This window comes from Cyrtonyx montezumae, unplaced genomic scaffold, assembly GCF_038088225.1.
Source record: "Cyrtonyx montezumae isolate F1298 unplaced genomic scaffold, pur_monq_1.0 scaffold_17, whole genome shotgun sequence".
Classification (NCBI taxonomy): Eukaryota; Metazoa; Chordata; class Aves; order Galliformes; family Odontophoridae; genus Cyrtonyx; species Cyrtonyx montezumae.
In genome coordinates this window covers 5,815,487-5,833,072 of record NW_027071903.1, presented here as the reverse complement: position 1 = coordinate 5,833,072, position 17,586 = coordinate 5,815,487, and the positions used below count along the sequence as shown (strand labels likewise).

General features: G+C 37.4%; 1 protein-coding gene across 1 annotated transcript in view; it reads left to right on the top strand.

The window, feature by feature from the left end:
* Positions 1-8,636, top strand: part of CMTM4 (CKLF like MARVEL transmembrane domain containing 4) — a 28,460-nt gene extending 19,824 nt beyond the window's left edge. Inside the window, exons 3-4 of the mRNA XM_065733146.1 lie at positions 5,723-5,821; positions 6,720-8,636. Coding sequence (XP_065589218.1) covers positions 5,723-5,821; positions 6,720-6,893 — 273 coding nt within the window. The 3' untranslated portion in view covers positions 6,894-8,636. The remainder of the gene's footprint in view (positions 1-5,722; positions 5,822-6,719) is intronic.
* The last annotated feature ends 8,950 nt before the right edge of the window (positions 8,637-17,586 follow it).

Here is a 17,586-nt window from a genome sequence, read left to right as displayed (position 1 = left end):
GAGAAGTGTAAGTGGCATAGGGGAATGTAGTTCACATTACAGCAGAGATGGCTGCTGAGCTGTTGCTTGGAAGTGTTACCTCATCTTTCCTTCATTTTGTATTTGACTATTTCTTTTTTGATCCACTGTTTGAATCTCATGTGGTCTTCAAGGAGAGCTTGAGTTCTTGCATCCAAATGGTGTGAATGCTGTAGCCCTCTTGTAAGGCTGCAGTGGAAAATGTAATGGAGGTGTCTGCAGTATCTTTGTTCTGATGAATTCCTGTCTGTCCAGGGGGGATCTGCAGGGGTACTGCAGTACCTGAGGTGATATGGGGAGGGAGGAAAATGATGGCAGAGAAATGGAGTTTGACAGTGTTTCTTTGAGAGTTTGAATGATGGAATAAATCCAAGTCATAAGACATGTTATTCTACAATCAGCCAGTGGAATGGACTGTTTATGTCTTTGTACACAAGAAGCAAAATTCAGTAGATGTTGGCCATTGATTTTTATTTTTTAATATTCACTGAAACTGTGGAAGTATCTTTGCAGTTCTGAATTTGGAGTTCTTCGATATAGAGCAGCCTCAGAAGTGAGGCCTAGGGTAGAGCACAGCGCAAACTAATTGCAGTCCTACTGGGCTTATTAGCGAGGAATGGGTCCCTGGGAAGCACCACTCCGGATTCAGGCCTGTGCATCTCTGAGCACGCACATGGGTGGTGGTGTCTGTGTGCTGCCTGCCTGCAAATATTTCATCTTTAAAGGTTTCTTGTTATTGTTTTCAGTTGTTGGGGAGAGAAAGCCTTGTGGGCAAGTAACTGACAGTGGTAATTGACAGGAACCTTGATGTGGTGCCAGACTGACAAAGGTCCTCGCCAGCCTTGGCTCTGAGTTGTGTAATTACAAAGCTGTACTTCAAAGACCTTCCCTGGGCAAATTTGTTTATTTTTATTTTCTCTCCGCTCTTTTTTTTTATTTCTTTTGAAAATACCTTGCTTTTCTTTGGCTTGTTTAGCTGTTGAAGGAGAAAGTTCTTCCTTGCTTTTATTTTTAGTATTGCCAAAATAGTGATGCCTTCTAAGGATGAAAGTGAATAAACCCAAATCTAAAAAGATGATCAGAATTTATTTCCTTCAGGTTTGTTCTTTGTTTTGTGCAGGCTGATAAACAGTAATGTGTTATTATTTGAGTAATACAAACACAAGCTTAGAATACCCTGGAGTATTGCCTGGCCTGGTACTTATTGCTAGTGGGGTCTGCTGCAGAGTGAGGAAAAGCGGTCCCATCCGTGTGCAGGATGGCTTCTCAGAAAACTGCTGGGAGGCAGTGAGGCCTGGTGAAGAGAGCAGTAGGGCACCTCTGCACAGCTGGAGTGGCCCTGGACACCTCTGGTGTGTTTCTGGAACTGTTGGGCATGGTTTGTGGGAGGGAAGTGATGTTTGTGTGAGTCTTGAATAGCAGAAGCTGGTGCTGACTACCTGGGTGAAAGGCTTCCTTACCTGTGTAATCCCAAGTAAGAGATGGGGATTAATGCTTATACAGTTAGTTTAGTTCATTCTACCTATAACTTAATTTTGCTTTTGAAACCATTATTTCACTTAGTAATTCTGATGAAAAAAATCATTCTTACAATGTGTAATAGTATGGTTAGAGAATAAGGTTGTGAGGTTGACCAGGGATGCTTGAATTAGAGAACTGACAGGAATGCTAGTCAGAAGCTTTTGAAGCTTTTGTCCCTTGCAGTGCTCAGGAGCTACTACAAGTTTTCAGGTCTCTTAGCAGACTTCATTCTTAGCACTGCTTCAGCCTTTCCATCCTCATTAACCCAGAAACCTGTACCTACTCAGCCCCTACAACCTAAAAACTGAAGGATACTGTCTAATTACCTATGTAGATAGAAATGCCCACTTTATAGCAGAATAAGCAGAAGAAAACCTCACCTTACTTCAGCATAAATGCTGTCTTGGCAGAAACACATCTACATCCTTAAGTTAAGGTGTCTACCTTGCCCTGTGCTCCTGAGCAGGACACATTGGTGATGAAGGCAGTATGTGTCCTTGGATGCTCTCCTTTTGATTAATCCCTCTATTAGGACTGCTGGTGACTGAACAGAATGACTTGTGAGTCATACCAAGGGGTCAGAGGTCCATCTTTCATTTTAAATCATTTTGCAAAGGAGAAATGGAATGGCAGTTGTCTAGAGTGGATTTGGTTCAGCTCATAGATCTTATTCTTTGTCATGGATGGCAGCTTTGCAGAGTGTTTTATGGCACAGCATACTGTCTCGTGGGGTTGCTGTAATTTCAGCAGAAATTCTTTTGTCTGTGTGATGTGGTTTTTACTTTGTCTATAAATATAATAGTAAGAACTTTAGCTATATCATGGCCAGATTTGAAAGGACTCATCTTTTTTCAATTAGATTATTCTTTTTATTGTCAAGATTATTCGTTTTCTCGTATGTGGAGAAAAGCTATGTTACTTCAGGGAGTGTCTTCTGCTTCTTGAATTTCTTCTGTATTTCATTCTCTTTTCTTTCTGCTCTGACTTCTTCCAAAACCATCGTAGGTTATTTTCTTGCCTAAGTAGTACATACCAAGTTTGGGATTAAATGATTCCACTGATGCAGACATTTGTGATTTTACTATTGCATACCTGTATGACAGTGTTACTGTTACCTTAAGCTCCAAACAGTTGGACTTGTGGACATGAATGACTACATTAGTTTTAGCTTTTTAAGGGATGAACCAATTAATTATTAATTACATTAAAGGATTTTGACCTAAACAATTAAGATGAAAACATAGAAATGAGTGCATCAGAACCATAAGATGGAATGAACTGTTAGGTCCTTTGTAAACACAAATGTGAGTGTGGTACTGTAGAAATACAAAATGCGTCTGGAAAAAAAAAAATTACAGTCTTGGATCATAAGAAATAAGAAGGGACACAACTTCAGTTTGTTTGTTCCAATGTTAGCTACCTTACAGATAAAAGTAAATTTGAATATGTCTTTGTTCTTAACTGTTCATCTGCTAGTTTTGATATCCTGTTAGCTTTGGTGTGGTTCTCCATGCTAAAATTTCTGAACACATAGTGTTTTGTGAATATCTTTGTGCACACAGCTCAGTCTTTTTCTTGTATTCAGTGCAGCTTAGGTTCTTTGATTTGTACTGTGAGAAATGTTATCCTCCTTTCAAGTAGCTTCTGTGGCTCTTTTTTTCACCGTGTCGTTTTCAACATAATTTTTAAAATGTGGATAGCAGACCAGAGTGCAGCATTCCGATGTCCCTTACAAGGGTAATACAACCACCTTGCACCTATTGTATCCATATGTCCAGAGGAATGTTGAAATGCTTTCTCTTCTTTTTTGCTCATGGCATTGCATGTCGAGATGCTTACCTATGGGAATTTTGAAGTTCTCAGTTATTTCTCCCAGGATCTCATCTTCATTCTGTAGGTCATACCTGTTGGTTGTAAAATAATCCCTTAACTCAAGGGCATCATTGGTGTGGATACCGTTTCCTCAGTATTTATTTTCAACATCCTTGGTAGCATGCCTGTTAACCCTGGAGACTCGATGAAGATGTTTCATGCTATTTGTTAGCCATATATTGGGAAAAGATATTTGCAGATGAGAACAGAAGCTCTTTTTGGAGACTTCAGACATGCAGGTAGATCTGATAAACTCCAAGTTGGGGAGAAATTGTGGAATGTAGTTTCTTCTCTAATATCTCTATTTCTGAGAGTTTGTTTTCTGTTAGACAAGAAATTTTATTATTAAAATGGCAGTAACTATTAAGTAACTATATAAGTAAAATGCAATTTTGTTTGTGTTATAGACAAGATAGTATTTGTCTCACTGGTCTTGAACAGAGATATAAAGTATCTGTCTGTAGTTGATTCACGTAGCAGGTGAAGAAATGGTAATTGTTTCTTAGGAAACTTCCTTGTGTTTCCTTCCTGCTAAGACAGCCTCCCTGGGCTCATGAAGTCTGAATACATTATTAGAAAAAGTGAGGAGCAGTGGAAGGTTCTCAGGAAGGCCAAGTCCCCTTTTTAGATGAGGATTGATCAACAGTGATAAGTCACTGAGTCACTGCCCTCAAATGGTTCATTGTCCCTGTGAGCAGCACAGCACCAGAATTTTTCCGTTTTCACAATTATTTACTAAAATATTCTCAAATGATGGCTACAGAAACAGATGTTGGGAGGTTTAACAACTTTTTTTCTTCACTGTACATGGAAACTTTTTTTAGGGTGACTGGATGACAGTGGCCTGTCCAAAGTCTTTGTGTTACATAGCCAGAACCTAGTTATAGGGTAAGAGTATAGGGTATATAGGATAAATTGTCTTCAGGTTTTGAAGCATACTTCCTTGCAATACTTTTAAGGTGTGCTTTTAAACATGAAATTAATATTCTCTAGTAAATGGAGCAGAGATGAGAAGTGAGCTGGTTTATGTCTAAGAGTCATGTAGAGGAAATTTGTCCTTTAGTTTTAATTAAAAAGTAGTGATGAGTTTGGGTATTTTTAAATGGTGGGGTTGGCTTGTTTAGTCTTTTAGATTTTTCCTTTTCTTTGTCTCAGTTTGAATTGTACAGCAAATTTGAATACAGGTTTTGTTTCCATCCCTTTTAGATGTGACAGTATCCACCTCTCACTGATTTCAGGTTCCTTCAGGGTATTTCTGTTGAGCTGCCATTCTCTGCTTCCTTCACAGATCTACCTGAGCCCTGGCTTCCTCCATTCTTTCAGTTACCATGGTAGTCTCTTATTTCCTATGGCTGTGTAGTGTACGAAAAATAGTGCCATGTAAATAAGTATCAAATACTTATCTAAAGAAATGCAAAAAATGCTCAATAACATGCTAAACAGCTATTCCCTAACAAGCCTAGAACTTCTTTTGTCTTAAGGTCCATGCTCCTAATTTGTCTTGTATTGATGTTATTATTTCTGTGCTAATAACTTGCCATTCAGAATTTAGTTACCTCCCAGTGATATGTTACTGAGCTTTGATTTTTATAAGGCCTGATTATCTGAACTTCAAGTGACATGTGCAGCATATGAATACCTGAACTGCATGATGCATAGCGTTTTTTGGTGCTTAAAACAAAGCAAGAGTTTTCTCTGAACCTAGATGCTCTAGGATGTTTCTGTGCACGTGTTTTAGGGTGTCTACTTTGAAACATCAGTCTTACGTGATAGGTATACATAAACCTGCGTGTTCGTACAATACAGGCAGCTGTTCTTCATGGAAGGACTGCAGGATGTGTGATAGTGAACAGATAAGGCCTCAAAGAACTTGTAGTATAACTCGTGAGTGTTATGTGGGCAGTGCATGGAGAGCTGTAATGTGAAAGAGAGCAGAGGGTTCCAGGAGTGTTAATGCTGGAGATTCAAATTACTTCAGTGTCAGCTGAGATGGAACAGCTTTACCCCTTGCTTATACTGACAGTTGATTCTTAATAATCCCAGCAGACACTGAGGTAAAACATCCAGAATTTACAGTGGTGCCTTATTTATACTTAGTATGCAAAAAGAATTCAAATAATTATGTGCACGCATACTATGTTTCCTGTGTAATAATCTGACATCTTTTATGTGTGATAAACTGCATAGGAAGGGGGAAAGTATAACTTCTTCTAACCTTCTCCTGTTTCATCAGCTTTAATAAAAAGAAGTAGATTTTTCTTTTTAATAATGCTGAAGTATTGCTATTATTATTATTTTTTTTTTTTTTTAGGATCTGGTCAACACTGGACTCAGCACTTTCTTCTTCTTCATTGCCTCTGTAGTACTTGCTGCTTTAAACCATAAAACTGGAGCAGAAATTGCTGCTGTGGTAAGAATTTGTATTTCTTTCTTTGTGATGCTTAAGTGACAATTAAAACCAAGAATAATCTTTTAGTTGTATTGTTGGGATACTTCTGTTACCTTTGCCGTCCCAATTTGTTTCTAATTTTAGAGTTAGCTGTGCACTAGTTTTGGTTTTAAGAGTATTGATTTCATTTTAATTTAGTCTCAAGTCTTGGGGCATGACTGAACAGGAAAACAGCTTGCTGAGAATGCTGTACCAGTTTTATTAGTGTTGCTTCTTTCTCTATACCTAGCTTAGGTGATATAACTCTATATTGTGAGTTTACAGAAAAGGTATAGTCAAAATTTCTTATGAAATAAAAGCTTCTTATCCATAATCTTCTTGAATTCTTGCTCACAAGAAATCAATTTTTGTGGATGGAGTATAGTGATACTTAAAAGATTTTAGAATCTAAAACAATAAAGTCAAGCAAATAACTTTGTCCTTGAGCTGTCAAGCTTTTTTCAAACCTAGATGTTGAAAATCACACACATTTTGCAGGAACACCTAGACCTGCAAATCAACTCCTGCTATAGGCTGGTAGTCTAGACTGGTCATCTCTTCTCTTGTCGTTTGTTCACTGTCACGAGCATTCCAAGGAATGAATGAACCGTTTGGATGAAGAGGTACATTCTTAGAAGAGGATGTTCCAGTGAAGTTGCATTGCAAGATCTAATTGTTGTGTTTGTAAACAGAGAATTTAGTTTTCTTGGATCACTGATCTTAGTAGCTTTCACACGTTCTCAGTTCAAGTTCTAGTTGAAAATCAACATCAGTTTTGTAGGCTGTGATTATCTATCAGTGCAAGTAAAACAGAAAATGTCTTAGGAATTTGTTATGAAACTACTATTCTTGATTTCAAAAATTGTCTTTCTACTTGTAGATATTTGGTTTCTTGGCAATGGCAGTGTATGCTGTGAACACATATTTAGCTATTAAAAAGTGGCGAATGAACAGCAGACAACAAAACAGTCGGCAGACCAGTGATTACATACGTGCTCGGACAGAATCCAGAGAAGTAGATCATCGCCCTGAGATTCAGCGTCTGGATGCATGAAAGCAACATCTAGATGGGACTGCAGAGGGAAAAGAGAAGTGCTGAACTTGCTCGCGGAATAAAGTGTTTTTTCTTTATTTAAGAAAAGGAAAATCAGATAGTGGCAAAGAATGCCCAGCCAAGATATGTGCAGAGAAGCATTGAGTCAGAAGCTGTTGTCATGAAAGCAGTGAGTGCTGACGTTTTGAAAGCAAGATCCTTTTAAGACATCCACATATATATACATATATTGTATATATTATGTATAATATATTATATATATGTTCTGAAGTATGTTAATGTTTTGGATTAACTGCACAGAACTTCTCTTCCCTTTTCTAATAGTAAACTCTGAATATACATGTTCTGCCACTGTTTCATCTGTCATAAACACTAAGACCAGCGCTATCTTGGTTGTTTAATGTAAGGAAGAAATCCACCAGAAGCAAATTTAATACACATGAAAAGGAAGTGAGGGGCAAATAGCAATAACTTTAGCCTTGTATCGTGTCCAGCAACACTCTGTACCTTTCCTTGTGCAGCCTTGGCACCACAGTGCAGTTCTCACCTGCAGGATCTCACACTGCTTCATTGTTGGTTCATTCACCTAGCTGCCACATGAAATTTTCTGTCACCTGGTTGTTGATTTCATGCTGAGGCCGTTATCCTTTGGATTACTCATAATCATCACATGCAGTTTGTGCCTGACCTTGCTTGTATCAGAATTTGTGCAAGATTAGTATGTTTTACTGAATGGTCACCATAATGAATCCAGTGCAAGTATGTGAACTTTCTGCTTATGTTGGATATATGCTGTTTTTCATGCCAAAATGGTAGAGGGTGGAGGAAGCTTGGAAGGCTGGGTGGAAAAAGAGGAGGCTGAGGGGCACAGTACTAAAGGAGATAGAGGATGAATTGTCACCTGGTAAACCTGTGTTCCAGTCATGCCTTTTTTCTTCTTTCTTTTAAGGTTCAACTTTTCTGAGAAGCCTAGGGTAAGCAGTAACTAGCAAAAATTTATGATATAAAGTGTTTCTAAGATTGCAATACTATAATTCATCTAAGATGCTTCTTGTTTAGAGGATTACTTTGTTTCTTCTAAAATCAAACTGTTGGTAGTAGGGGAAACTGATAGACATGTCAAATTCAAAAACAAAGTTTTTTTTCTAATATTTCTTTGTTTAGAAATGGATTTACCTAATTGAAGTTTTCTTATTTTGATTTTACTTGCAGTTAAGTTAAAGGTATTTTCTCTGATAAAAACTTGAATTCTGCAGTGTTGAGTTAAATGTCTCAGAACTTCTTTTATGATTGGTGTTTTTATCTGTGTAATCCATTATTTGATACCAGACTTGAACACTTTTTGCATTATTCTTGTTTAGCTGTACTCCTAAGTGATTTAGCGCAGTTAATTTCAGAACAAAAGGCAACACACTGCAGACAAGTGACTATTAAATACCTAAAACTATGTTATACCAAACAGAAAGTCAGCACAAGTGCCTGGGCTTCTTTAATACTAGAGGCAGCCTAGTTCCAGATTTGAACCTTACATTGCAATTCTTGGATCAAGCAATGGAATTACACTGAGTTGTGGAAAACTGGTAACAAAACCAATGTCTTTTCATTTTTCATGAGTTTTATGTCTATTGTGCATTTCTACTTAAAATTTATTGATGAGGTTAAAGAAAACTTGCCTTTCTAAACTAGTAATGGTTTTCCAGTTACTGTATTAACATTTTATTGTATTTTGTTAAAAGCACCAGAGGTAATGTTCGATCTTTTTTTAAACTGACCATAGAAGCTAACCTCTGTTGCTGGGTTTAGAACATCGATGTTTTATTAAGGTGATGTCTGACCAGAATTAATGGGTGTTTCATGAAACATAAATGACAGTTTTGTGTTCAGTGTGACATGCAATAAGTTTCTTGAAGTCAGTATAGTTGTTTTAGACCTTCCATTTTCCAGTACTCCACTTGAAAGTAGTACAGACACATCTAGACTGGAATTGTAAATGGACATCAAAGCACTTTGCATAAACATTATTACAAAAATTATCCAGAATCTTGTTCTGCAGAGGATGGATACTTCTGAAACGGTACCCACATCTGAAGTCAAGAAATGGAAGTTAGGTGTTAGGGTAAGCAGATGCTTTTCATTATGAGTGCATCTTGCCTGATGCTGGTTAATGAATGAACTGCGGTGGTGCGTATGAAAGAGAACGCCCTATTCCTCCTCTGTAGTCTCTGTGAGGACTCTGGTCCTCTTAATTTCTCAGAGGTATCTATGGGAGGTTTCATGCATCTGCAGGTTTATGAGTTTGATATCTTTCAAATCTGTACGCATTTCTGTACCTGGACAAAGGATAACTTCACAGGGCCTTTTCTGGAGTGAGATCACAAAAAGTTGATTACCTTTAGCTGGAATGACAAATGCTTACTTAGTATGAATGATAGTTATATTTCTAATGTTGTGTAATACTTCATCTTATCGTATAATATTCCTGTATGACTTTGAGTGCTGTTACACGTTAAATAAGTTTCATTGAGTTGAGAACAATATTTATTACTTCCAGCACTCGTGACTTGAGCTTAGTACAGCTTTCAGGGTAGAATTCAAAGAGAATATGATGATTTTAATTTTCTAAAAGAGCTACTATCTGGTACACTTTGTGAACAGGAAAACAAATGTAAATTTGTAATTTCCTTATTTTGGGGACCAAAGATGATTTTAGTATTGTACAGTATATACTTTCTTAAAATCTAAGTTAAGCATTTATTACTCTACAGAGACATTATTTGCTATTTGGATTATAGAAAAGGGAATTAAAGTAGCTTTGAGACAACTAAAATTGAAACATTGAGTATATTTGACATAAGCATTCTTAATTCCACCCCCTCTACAATTTCCCGTGGTGTATTGAAGAAGTAGTAATCTTTTGTTAAGATTGTTATCAAAACTGCAGCTGTTAAAAAGAGGAGAATAAAAAGAAAAAGAAAAAAGAAAATATCTTATGGAAGAAAATGAGTCAGAAAGGTTTTTTGATTTTTTTTTTAATTCACTTAGAAAAGTGACACTTAAGTTCCTTCTTCCAGCCAGCTAGTCTTGCTTGCCATTGCTGAGCATCTAGGGATAATTTTCTTTAGTTTCAAGTGAGCTGTTTAGCTCTACAAAGGGATCCAAAAACCACTGTAAATAAAACTAAATGAAAGCTAAACAGATGAATCTTGTGGGAACAGGATGCTTGAAATGGTAAAGGCATTCTGATTAATCCTCCTAAGTCAAAACTAATTTGCTATCACCATGTATTTCTATGTGTAGAAATGAGGGCAAATGTTGCATGCTGTGCACAGGCATTGAAAGATGAACTAATATGAAGTGACTGGAGCAATGGCACAGTTCTTGGTGTTGTTAGAATAGGTATTTTCCTGTTAATACTCCTCAGTTTGGGCAGCCTTAGTTCCAGTTTCTCATACATTCAGATGATGATATGCAAACTGCCTACTATAGAAGTAGGTTTCTTAAATGATAATTAAGAATGATTTGACAGCTTAATTCTTCTTATTAAAGTTGATTCCTTCTTACCCTCTGCTTGCTCCTTTCATTTTGTAAATTCCTCATCTGTCTTATTTTATATCTAGTTTTTGTTAATTGTTCCAACTTTGATATGTGTAGTGACTGCTTCAGTCTGAGGAAGATAAGAATAGCCATGTCCCATGTCCTGCTTAAGCATGGTACTCTTCCCATCTGTGATAGCTTATGGTGTTTGGGGATGGATCTGCTGGAGGATTTTTATTTTATTTCTTTTTCCTTTTCCCCTGTTTACTTCAGAAGCCATCTGGCATAATACTACTCGTGTTTCTTCCTAAGTTTCCTGTAAAGAGCCACATGCTCAGAGGTTATTATTAGTCATCGACCATCTACCTCTGTCTTTTCTGAGAGACAAGGTGCTGACCCTTGAGATTTGATGCCTGTATCTCAGTCTGTACTGTCCATGATTGGCTTTGTTTCAGAAGTGTGGTGTCAGCAATGAGCTGTGCCTTGGAAATGACTTGTCGTTTTCTGTTATGACTCTTAGGTGTGAATTTAAATAAAATCAGTAACATGGGGTGCATCTTTATAGGCTTTATGCTGTGTTTCACTGTGCATCTCATGTTATCTAAATTGTTTTAATGTATTTGTTTATATTTCATTGTTGAGTCTAGAAAGAAGAGGGGAAAAGGGAGCAAAAAATGTAAGTCGTTAATTACATATTTCTTTTTCCCCTGTGAACTGCATTGTGCCGTCTGATGATTGTCCCTTCTTAGTGCAGAGGGCTTACTGTTTCTTCAAGTGCTGTGAACCACACCAGGAGAATTGTTCTGCTGTGAGCTGCATGTGGAGTGTTAATAATTAAGTTAACCTTTAGTTTTCCATAAACTTCTAGGACCCTAAACAAATCTGCTGTTTGCCATCTTTGTGCTATTTTGGAAACATGCACGTACAGCAAATGCTTATTTAATACATGATTTCTTAATGCAACCCTTTTCCCCCCATCTTCTTCAGTCCTTGTTCTAAATCTTCTAAATCTGCTGGTTATTTTTTGTGCAGTGATGTATTTATAAGCATTCTTACCTGTGTGTGTTCTTTTTCTTTTTTTTTTGAGGAGGGGGAATGATTTTGGGGCATAAACCTCTCCATCTTAGTAGCTATTCGAATGGTGTAGAAAATAATGTACTCTTTCCTACTCAAACGAGATACTGAACAGTTTTGTATGTGAAAATCAGTACAGTGTTATGCTGAAAGCTCTGGAGCCAAATATCCTGAGTTAGGATAGATGAAAAGTTAGGCACAACTATGAATTTGAGATGTAGTAAAGGGTGGGAAGAAGGGAGAAAACCAAACTTGATGCTTGGTAACCTGTTCCTTTGAAAATGATCTGTGAACATGAATAATCCCCTACTGCAGAAAGAAAGGTGTCTTCCTCACATCTTAGTGGAGGTGGAGACATTTTGACTTGGTTTAAAAACAAAATAACAACAACAACAAAGCAGAGGCTTAGAAGTGTTCTTCTCTTCCTAATTCCAAGGCTGTGCTGGCCATACAGTGTGGTAGGAGAGATTTGACACCAGTGTTGTTAATGGTGTGCCTTAAAACCTGAGGTATGTTTGCTAATAACTTCTTCTCAGCTCAAATGTAGTGGTTGGTTCTCAGTGGCCTGCAGGACCTAGGAGCTTACTTCAGGAGTGCTCTCTGTGCCTGGAGGAAAGGATCCTTTTCAGGCTGGGATTTCTGCATAGTCCCACTGAGATGAGTAAAGCTGTCATGTAGCATTTCTGGATCTGAGACTTTTGATTTTGTTGCTTATAAGATAAAATATCACAGATTGTTTGGAGGCCCTTTTAGCCAGCAAAGATAAAAGAGAATGTGCAGATATAGATATGTATTTGAATCTTAATGGCAGTGAAAGTAATTGTTTTGTATGAAACTGAAATGGGTATGAAACCCAGCAGAATGTTCTGCTTTTTGCCTTCAACACTTTTTGGAAAAAACTTCTACCTTTATTTTAACAGAAGGAGTTGATTAAAAATGAATTCATACAAATATTCAGGAAGCCTCTGAATTTTTCCTAATATTTTCCCTTTTTGTCACTTAAATCAGTGTTTGATAGAGCCAGAGGAGTACTGCCCAGCCTGAGAAGGTTCCTTGTTTTGGTCTTATTTTTGCATTGTCTTTTTAAAATAGGCTATAATTGAACCATTTGTATTCTATAAATAATCTTTCTTAAAGAAATCAGCTTACACTGTGATTGATAGAAGCCTTTAATTTAGAGCGTACAAAATCTAATTTTCTTTTGGGAATATTCAGCTTTAAGAATTGTTCTTATATATGCCCAGAAATCTATTTATCATGAGCACATGATTAGGTGAAGTTACCTATCCAGAGTCCAAGTACAACTCTTTCAAAAATGTGCTGGATGGATGACTTAGTGAAATTGCCTTTTAATCTCTGTGGGTTAATAAATATTTTTTTTTATAACTAGCCACAGATATTCCTTTTTAAATTATGCTTGGCAGATAGAAGATATTTAATTTTATATACAATATACATAGTTACCTTGATTGATGTATTTATAACAGAGCTTTGAGTTTACTATGAAGGTTTTATCTGTATACTGTGGTCTTCATGGGTAGAAGTTATAACAAACCAGTTAGCCTATATGGAAGGATATGGAAACTATCTTCATAAATCAGAATGAGGACATCTCAGCATTTCAAAAAGCAATAGCCAGATCTTACTAACAGAGTATCTGTTTTTTCCTTGTTTTTGACTGGGGCTGGTCCCTGCAGCTATTTTAGTAACATCTGGATGTGAGTAACGGAATGAAATATGACTGTTTGCCTCTGCTGACTGTCAAAGACTATTGTCTAGAATATGGGAAATTTCAGGGTATTGTGTTTGTTTTGCTTTGTGCAAATGTCTCAATAGACATTTTGAGTTAAAACCTTCATGTGTTTGAAAGAGAATACCTTCTGTTAACTAGGCTGATGTATCACTTTTGGTAACCTTTTAATCCTGAAGGATTTCTGTCCAAGTACTCTTAGCAATGTTACATTTATCCAGATGTCTACAGGTTAAAGTTCTGGCTAGCACCCTTCTATTACAACACTTGCTACCTTCATTTTCTACTGTTTATACTTTAATCTTAAATGTTTACCAGTTTCTACTTGTTGGATTATTGCAGAGGGAGAGTGTATTTTAGCACTACAGTTCATCCAGCTTTAACAGTTCTAGAGTAAGAAGATACTTTGACTTATATATTGTGGCCAATTAATTGCATTTTAAATGATTTCTGTAGCAGTTTTGACATAACAAATGACTTAGCTAATCATTTTATCTGTCTAGACTTCTCTTCTGTGTTAGTGTCATTTTGAAACTATTTGTATATGTTGAAGTTTGTAAGGGTTCAGGAACCCACACGAAAATAGTAAACTATGTATTTATTTCTCAATCTTCAATTTATTTGCTCAATGATGATTTGAAAGTTGACACTTTGTACGTCTCTTCACAGAATTGTAAACAAATACCGAAATACTGCTTCACCTAGGGTGCCTTCCATATGTGGTATAACACCTGTCATTCACAGCAATTGAGATGTAAATTTATTAAAGCAGTAAACACTATTTTTGTAATGTGAGTCACTATTACAACTCTGGCTTTGTTGTGCTTTGTTTCTGCTTTTGTTGCTACTAGTCATTGCCTTACCTCTGTGCTGTGTAGTGAATTTCATTGTGAATAGTCTCAGTTTTGCCCTGCTCTGCCTTCAACTGCTACCTGAAAGGAAGTTGAAGCATGTTCCTGAAGCAAAGTAGAAGGAATTTTAACTCTGTTTGCTTGCAAAGTGTATAAAGTGCTCAGTGTGGGATCTCTGTATCCACGGTACTAATTTGGGCTCCTCTAGAGAAACATAGTGGATGCAGTCTAAACATTCCTAACAGTAGCTGTATGTATGCTTAATGGTGTCTGAGGAAGGAACATCGGGGCCTGAACGTAGGACTTGTCCCTCGGGAGTATAGTTCCTATACTGACAGATGTGTAATTGTGAACAGCTCGGAAGTATCAGACAAAGGTAGTGGGTTAGAGTTCCATCTTTGCACTGAGCGAAGGGGGTGCAGTTTTCCTTCTAACTTATGGGTATGCTTCTGCTATGTAATACCCTTGATGTCTTGCTTTTGAAGTACAAAAATTGTAATGTATTGCCAAGGAAAATCTCTTAAGCGTTCTGTATATGCTGCTGCAAATGCAGAACCTGGCTCTGTTGTCCTTACTCAGGCAAAATTCCCCATCGACTTAGGGGACTGCAGGATCAGGGATCCATTTATCACCAAAAGCATGTTCTGAGTCAAGGATGTGAAGAATCTCACGAGCTAGCAAGCGTTTCTATAGAGCCCACGTACAGCCTTGAAGCTATTCCACGTTATTTGGTAAGTACTTTTGGTGTTTTGAATTAGGCTGCACACAGGCCAGCTGATGAAATCAGTGCTCTTTGTAGAAGTACCAACTGGCTGTGATCACTGTCTTGTCATTATTAACAGCAGTAGCTTACATGTGTAAACACAGCATCTTCCATCCCTGTTTGTGAATATCACGCTGTTAACGCTTGAACAATTTCAAAGGCAACTGTATGAGAAAACACAACCCCTAACTTGTTTTTTACACCAGTAATGGTTTTTCAATATGTGGTGCACTTGTTTTCTGTTAGTTTTAAGCTAAACAAAAACACAAGTTGAAGAATCATCTTGGAATACAGCAGTCCTTATCATAAAAATCCATACGATTCTAGCATAATTTAAGTGGTGTATTTATCAGTTTGAAATGTCATTTTACTTCTCCAGTCTTTTGTATATGGGCACATTACTTTTTGTAAATTTTTAATTTAGATGTCTTTGTCTTTTTTCCTTCTGATATTTGAAGATTTGAGCTCTGTGGATTTTCATGGTACTCTTCTGATCATGTCTTCAAAGTGTTAAAAGTCTGTATTTTTGTATGTAGGGAAAATTGTAGTTTTCTAACACTTACTTGGGTCAATATAGTATGAAATCATTGTGAAGGACTTCCTGTTTAATAAATCAATGTATTAAAGTACTAAAACATTGTCTTCATCTGTAAAGGCAATATGTAAACTCAGTGTTACAGCTGATCAGTTGATTATCCAGCACGTGCAGTTGCTATGGTTAAAAAAACAGTTGAACAAAAGACTTCTGCCTGAGCTTTCTGTGATACCTCTGGAGTTTTCTCTGGTACACTGGAACAACAAAATACCATATTTTGGGTTTGCAGCATCGTGTTCTGGACTGAGAAGGGATTTGAGGACTGAAATGAGCAGTGCGTGGGTTGTGCTCTGCCATCTCCTGGGCTGAAGGTGGTGTATCTTACCTTGATGCAGTCTGTATTTTGGGTATTCAGATGGCTTTGGTGCAAGGTGACAGCATGGAGTTAATGAGGATAGGAGCTGGGGAGACTAACAGGTTGTTGAATACTCATTCATTGGGAATGTGGATTGCATGCTTGAAAGCCCGCACGGGGATAACAGACATGGGTAACATTAGTTGGGGTATGATCAGTGAGCTTTTGTGGAAGGATTCACTATGGAGGGACATGTGCTTGTGCATCTCTTCACCAAGATAGACTGGTTCATTTTGCCTGTGCCAAGAGGTGAGCAGTGATAGGTTTTAACAAGTTGCTGTGTTCCATCTGTTGGACTCACTTAGAGATCAGACCTTAATGTAATTGATTGCTGTTGAAGAAACCAAATGGTTGGTAGCTGGATGTAATGGCGTGTTGCTGCTGGCATGGTGTTCCCTGGTCAAGAGAAGTTTTGTCAGCTGTGGAATAGAATAAATCATGTTTATTCTGTCTTTTAATCACTGAAAACTGACTTCATTCTCCTGGGAAGACTATAATTGGTTTCTTATTTAATGAATGCAGTGGATTGGGCTAACAAAATGTGATGGACAACATCCAAAACACATAAAATAAAAGCCCAAGTATTGCCTGATGAGAATGAACGTTGGTATCACTGTTCTCTTTTTCAAGGTAGTAGGTGGAAAAATTGAGTTATCTGAATGCATCTAATTTTATTTTTGTTTTACCATCTAAGTTTTACACAACATTCTGAGTACTGTGACATCTTCCAGTAAAGGACTGAGCTGTGATGCAGTGTAGGTGGGTGTGCTTTTATTTCTTTTAATCAGTTCTATTTATTTAGAAAAAGCAGATGTTTGCTTCCTGACTTTTAAGCCAATACTCCACGTAGAGTTCCAGTATCTTGTAAGAAGGCTCATGTTCTCAGTGCTTATCTAAATTTCATGTGCTTCCTCGACAAAAGCTCAGAGTTCCAAAGCTTTCTAGATGGATCTTACGTAAAAGTATAAGATGGTATGTACCTTGTCTTTGCTTTTAGGGGACAGTTTGTATCCTGACTGCTGAAGGACTGTTTTTAATCTCTCAAAAGTTGGAAGTTATAAGCTACCTGTTAGAAGGTTTATCTGAGCCTGAGCAGTACATACGCTTTGTTTTATTTACACATTCTAGAAGTGTAGGTGTCAAAAACGTGCTCTACTAGAGTATCTGGTGGCAAGTACTCATCACTTCATGATGCAGGCTGCTGTTTTCCTAGCAGAGGAAGATGCAGCTGTAAAATATAGGCTTAGAAAACTGTGCAGTGAACAAAAGCGTAATGAATTAAAAACATCTGCTTGCTATGCCAAGCATTAAATAGTCATCTGCTTTTAAGCATGCCAGGCTGGTGAATGCATGCTTCTCAAATACCATGTGGGCTAAGATGTATTGCTTAATAGTACTGTGGAAATCACTTTGTTAATTGGAAATGTAAGGCTTTCAGGACTTTGAAGAACGTAGGTGAGAAGCAGCCTGGAGTAATGGGCAGCGTGTGCAAAGGACTGCAGAGCCTCTGAATTGGAAGGGTTTAGGGAAAGGCCTTCTGAATTCCTAGGTTTCAACATTGCTGAGTGCTGTTCAGCAAGCTCAGAAAATTCAGAATGAAAATTACTGAGTTCTAGTTGTAATGAAGGCATCAACCTGTATAGTTTTGTGAACAGCTTGTTTGGAATGAGAGTGTTGCCACTGAAGAGGCATGTTTGATTATGATACTGCTGGCTCACCAAAATAAAATAAGGCAGCACACCACAGGTGTAACGTTTGGCTTGTGTGAAGA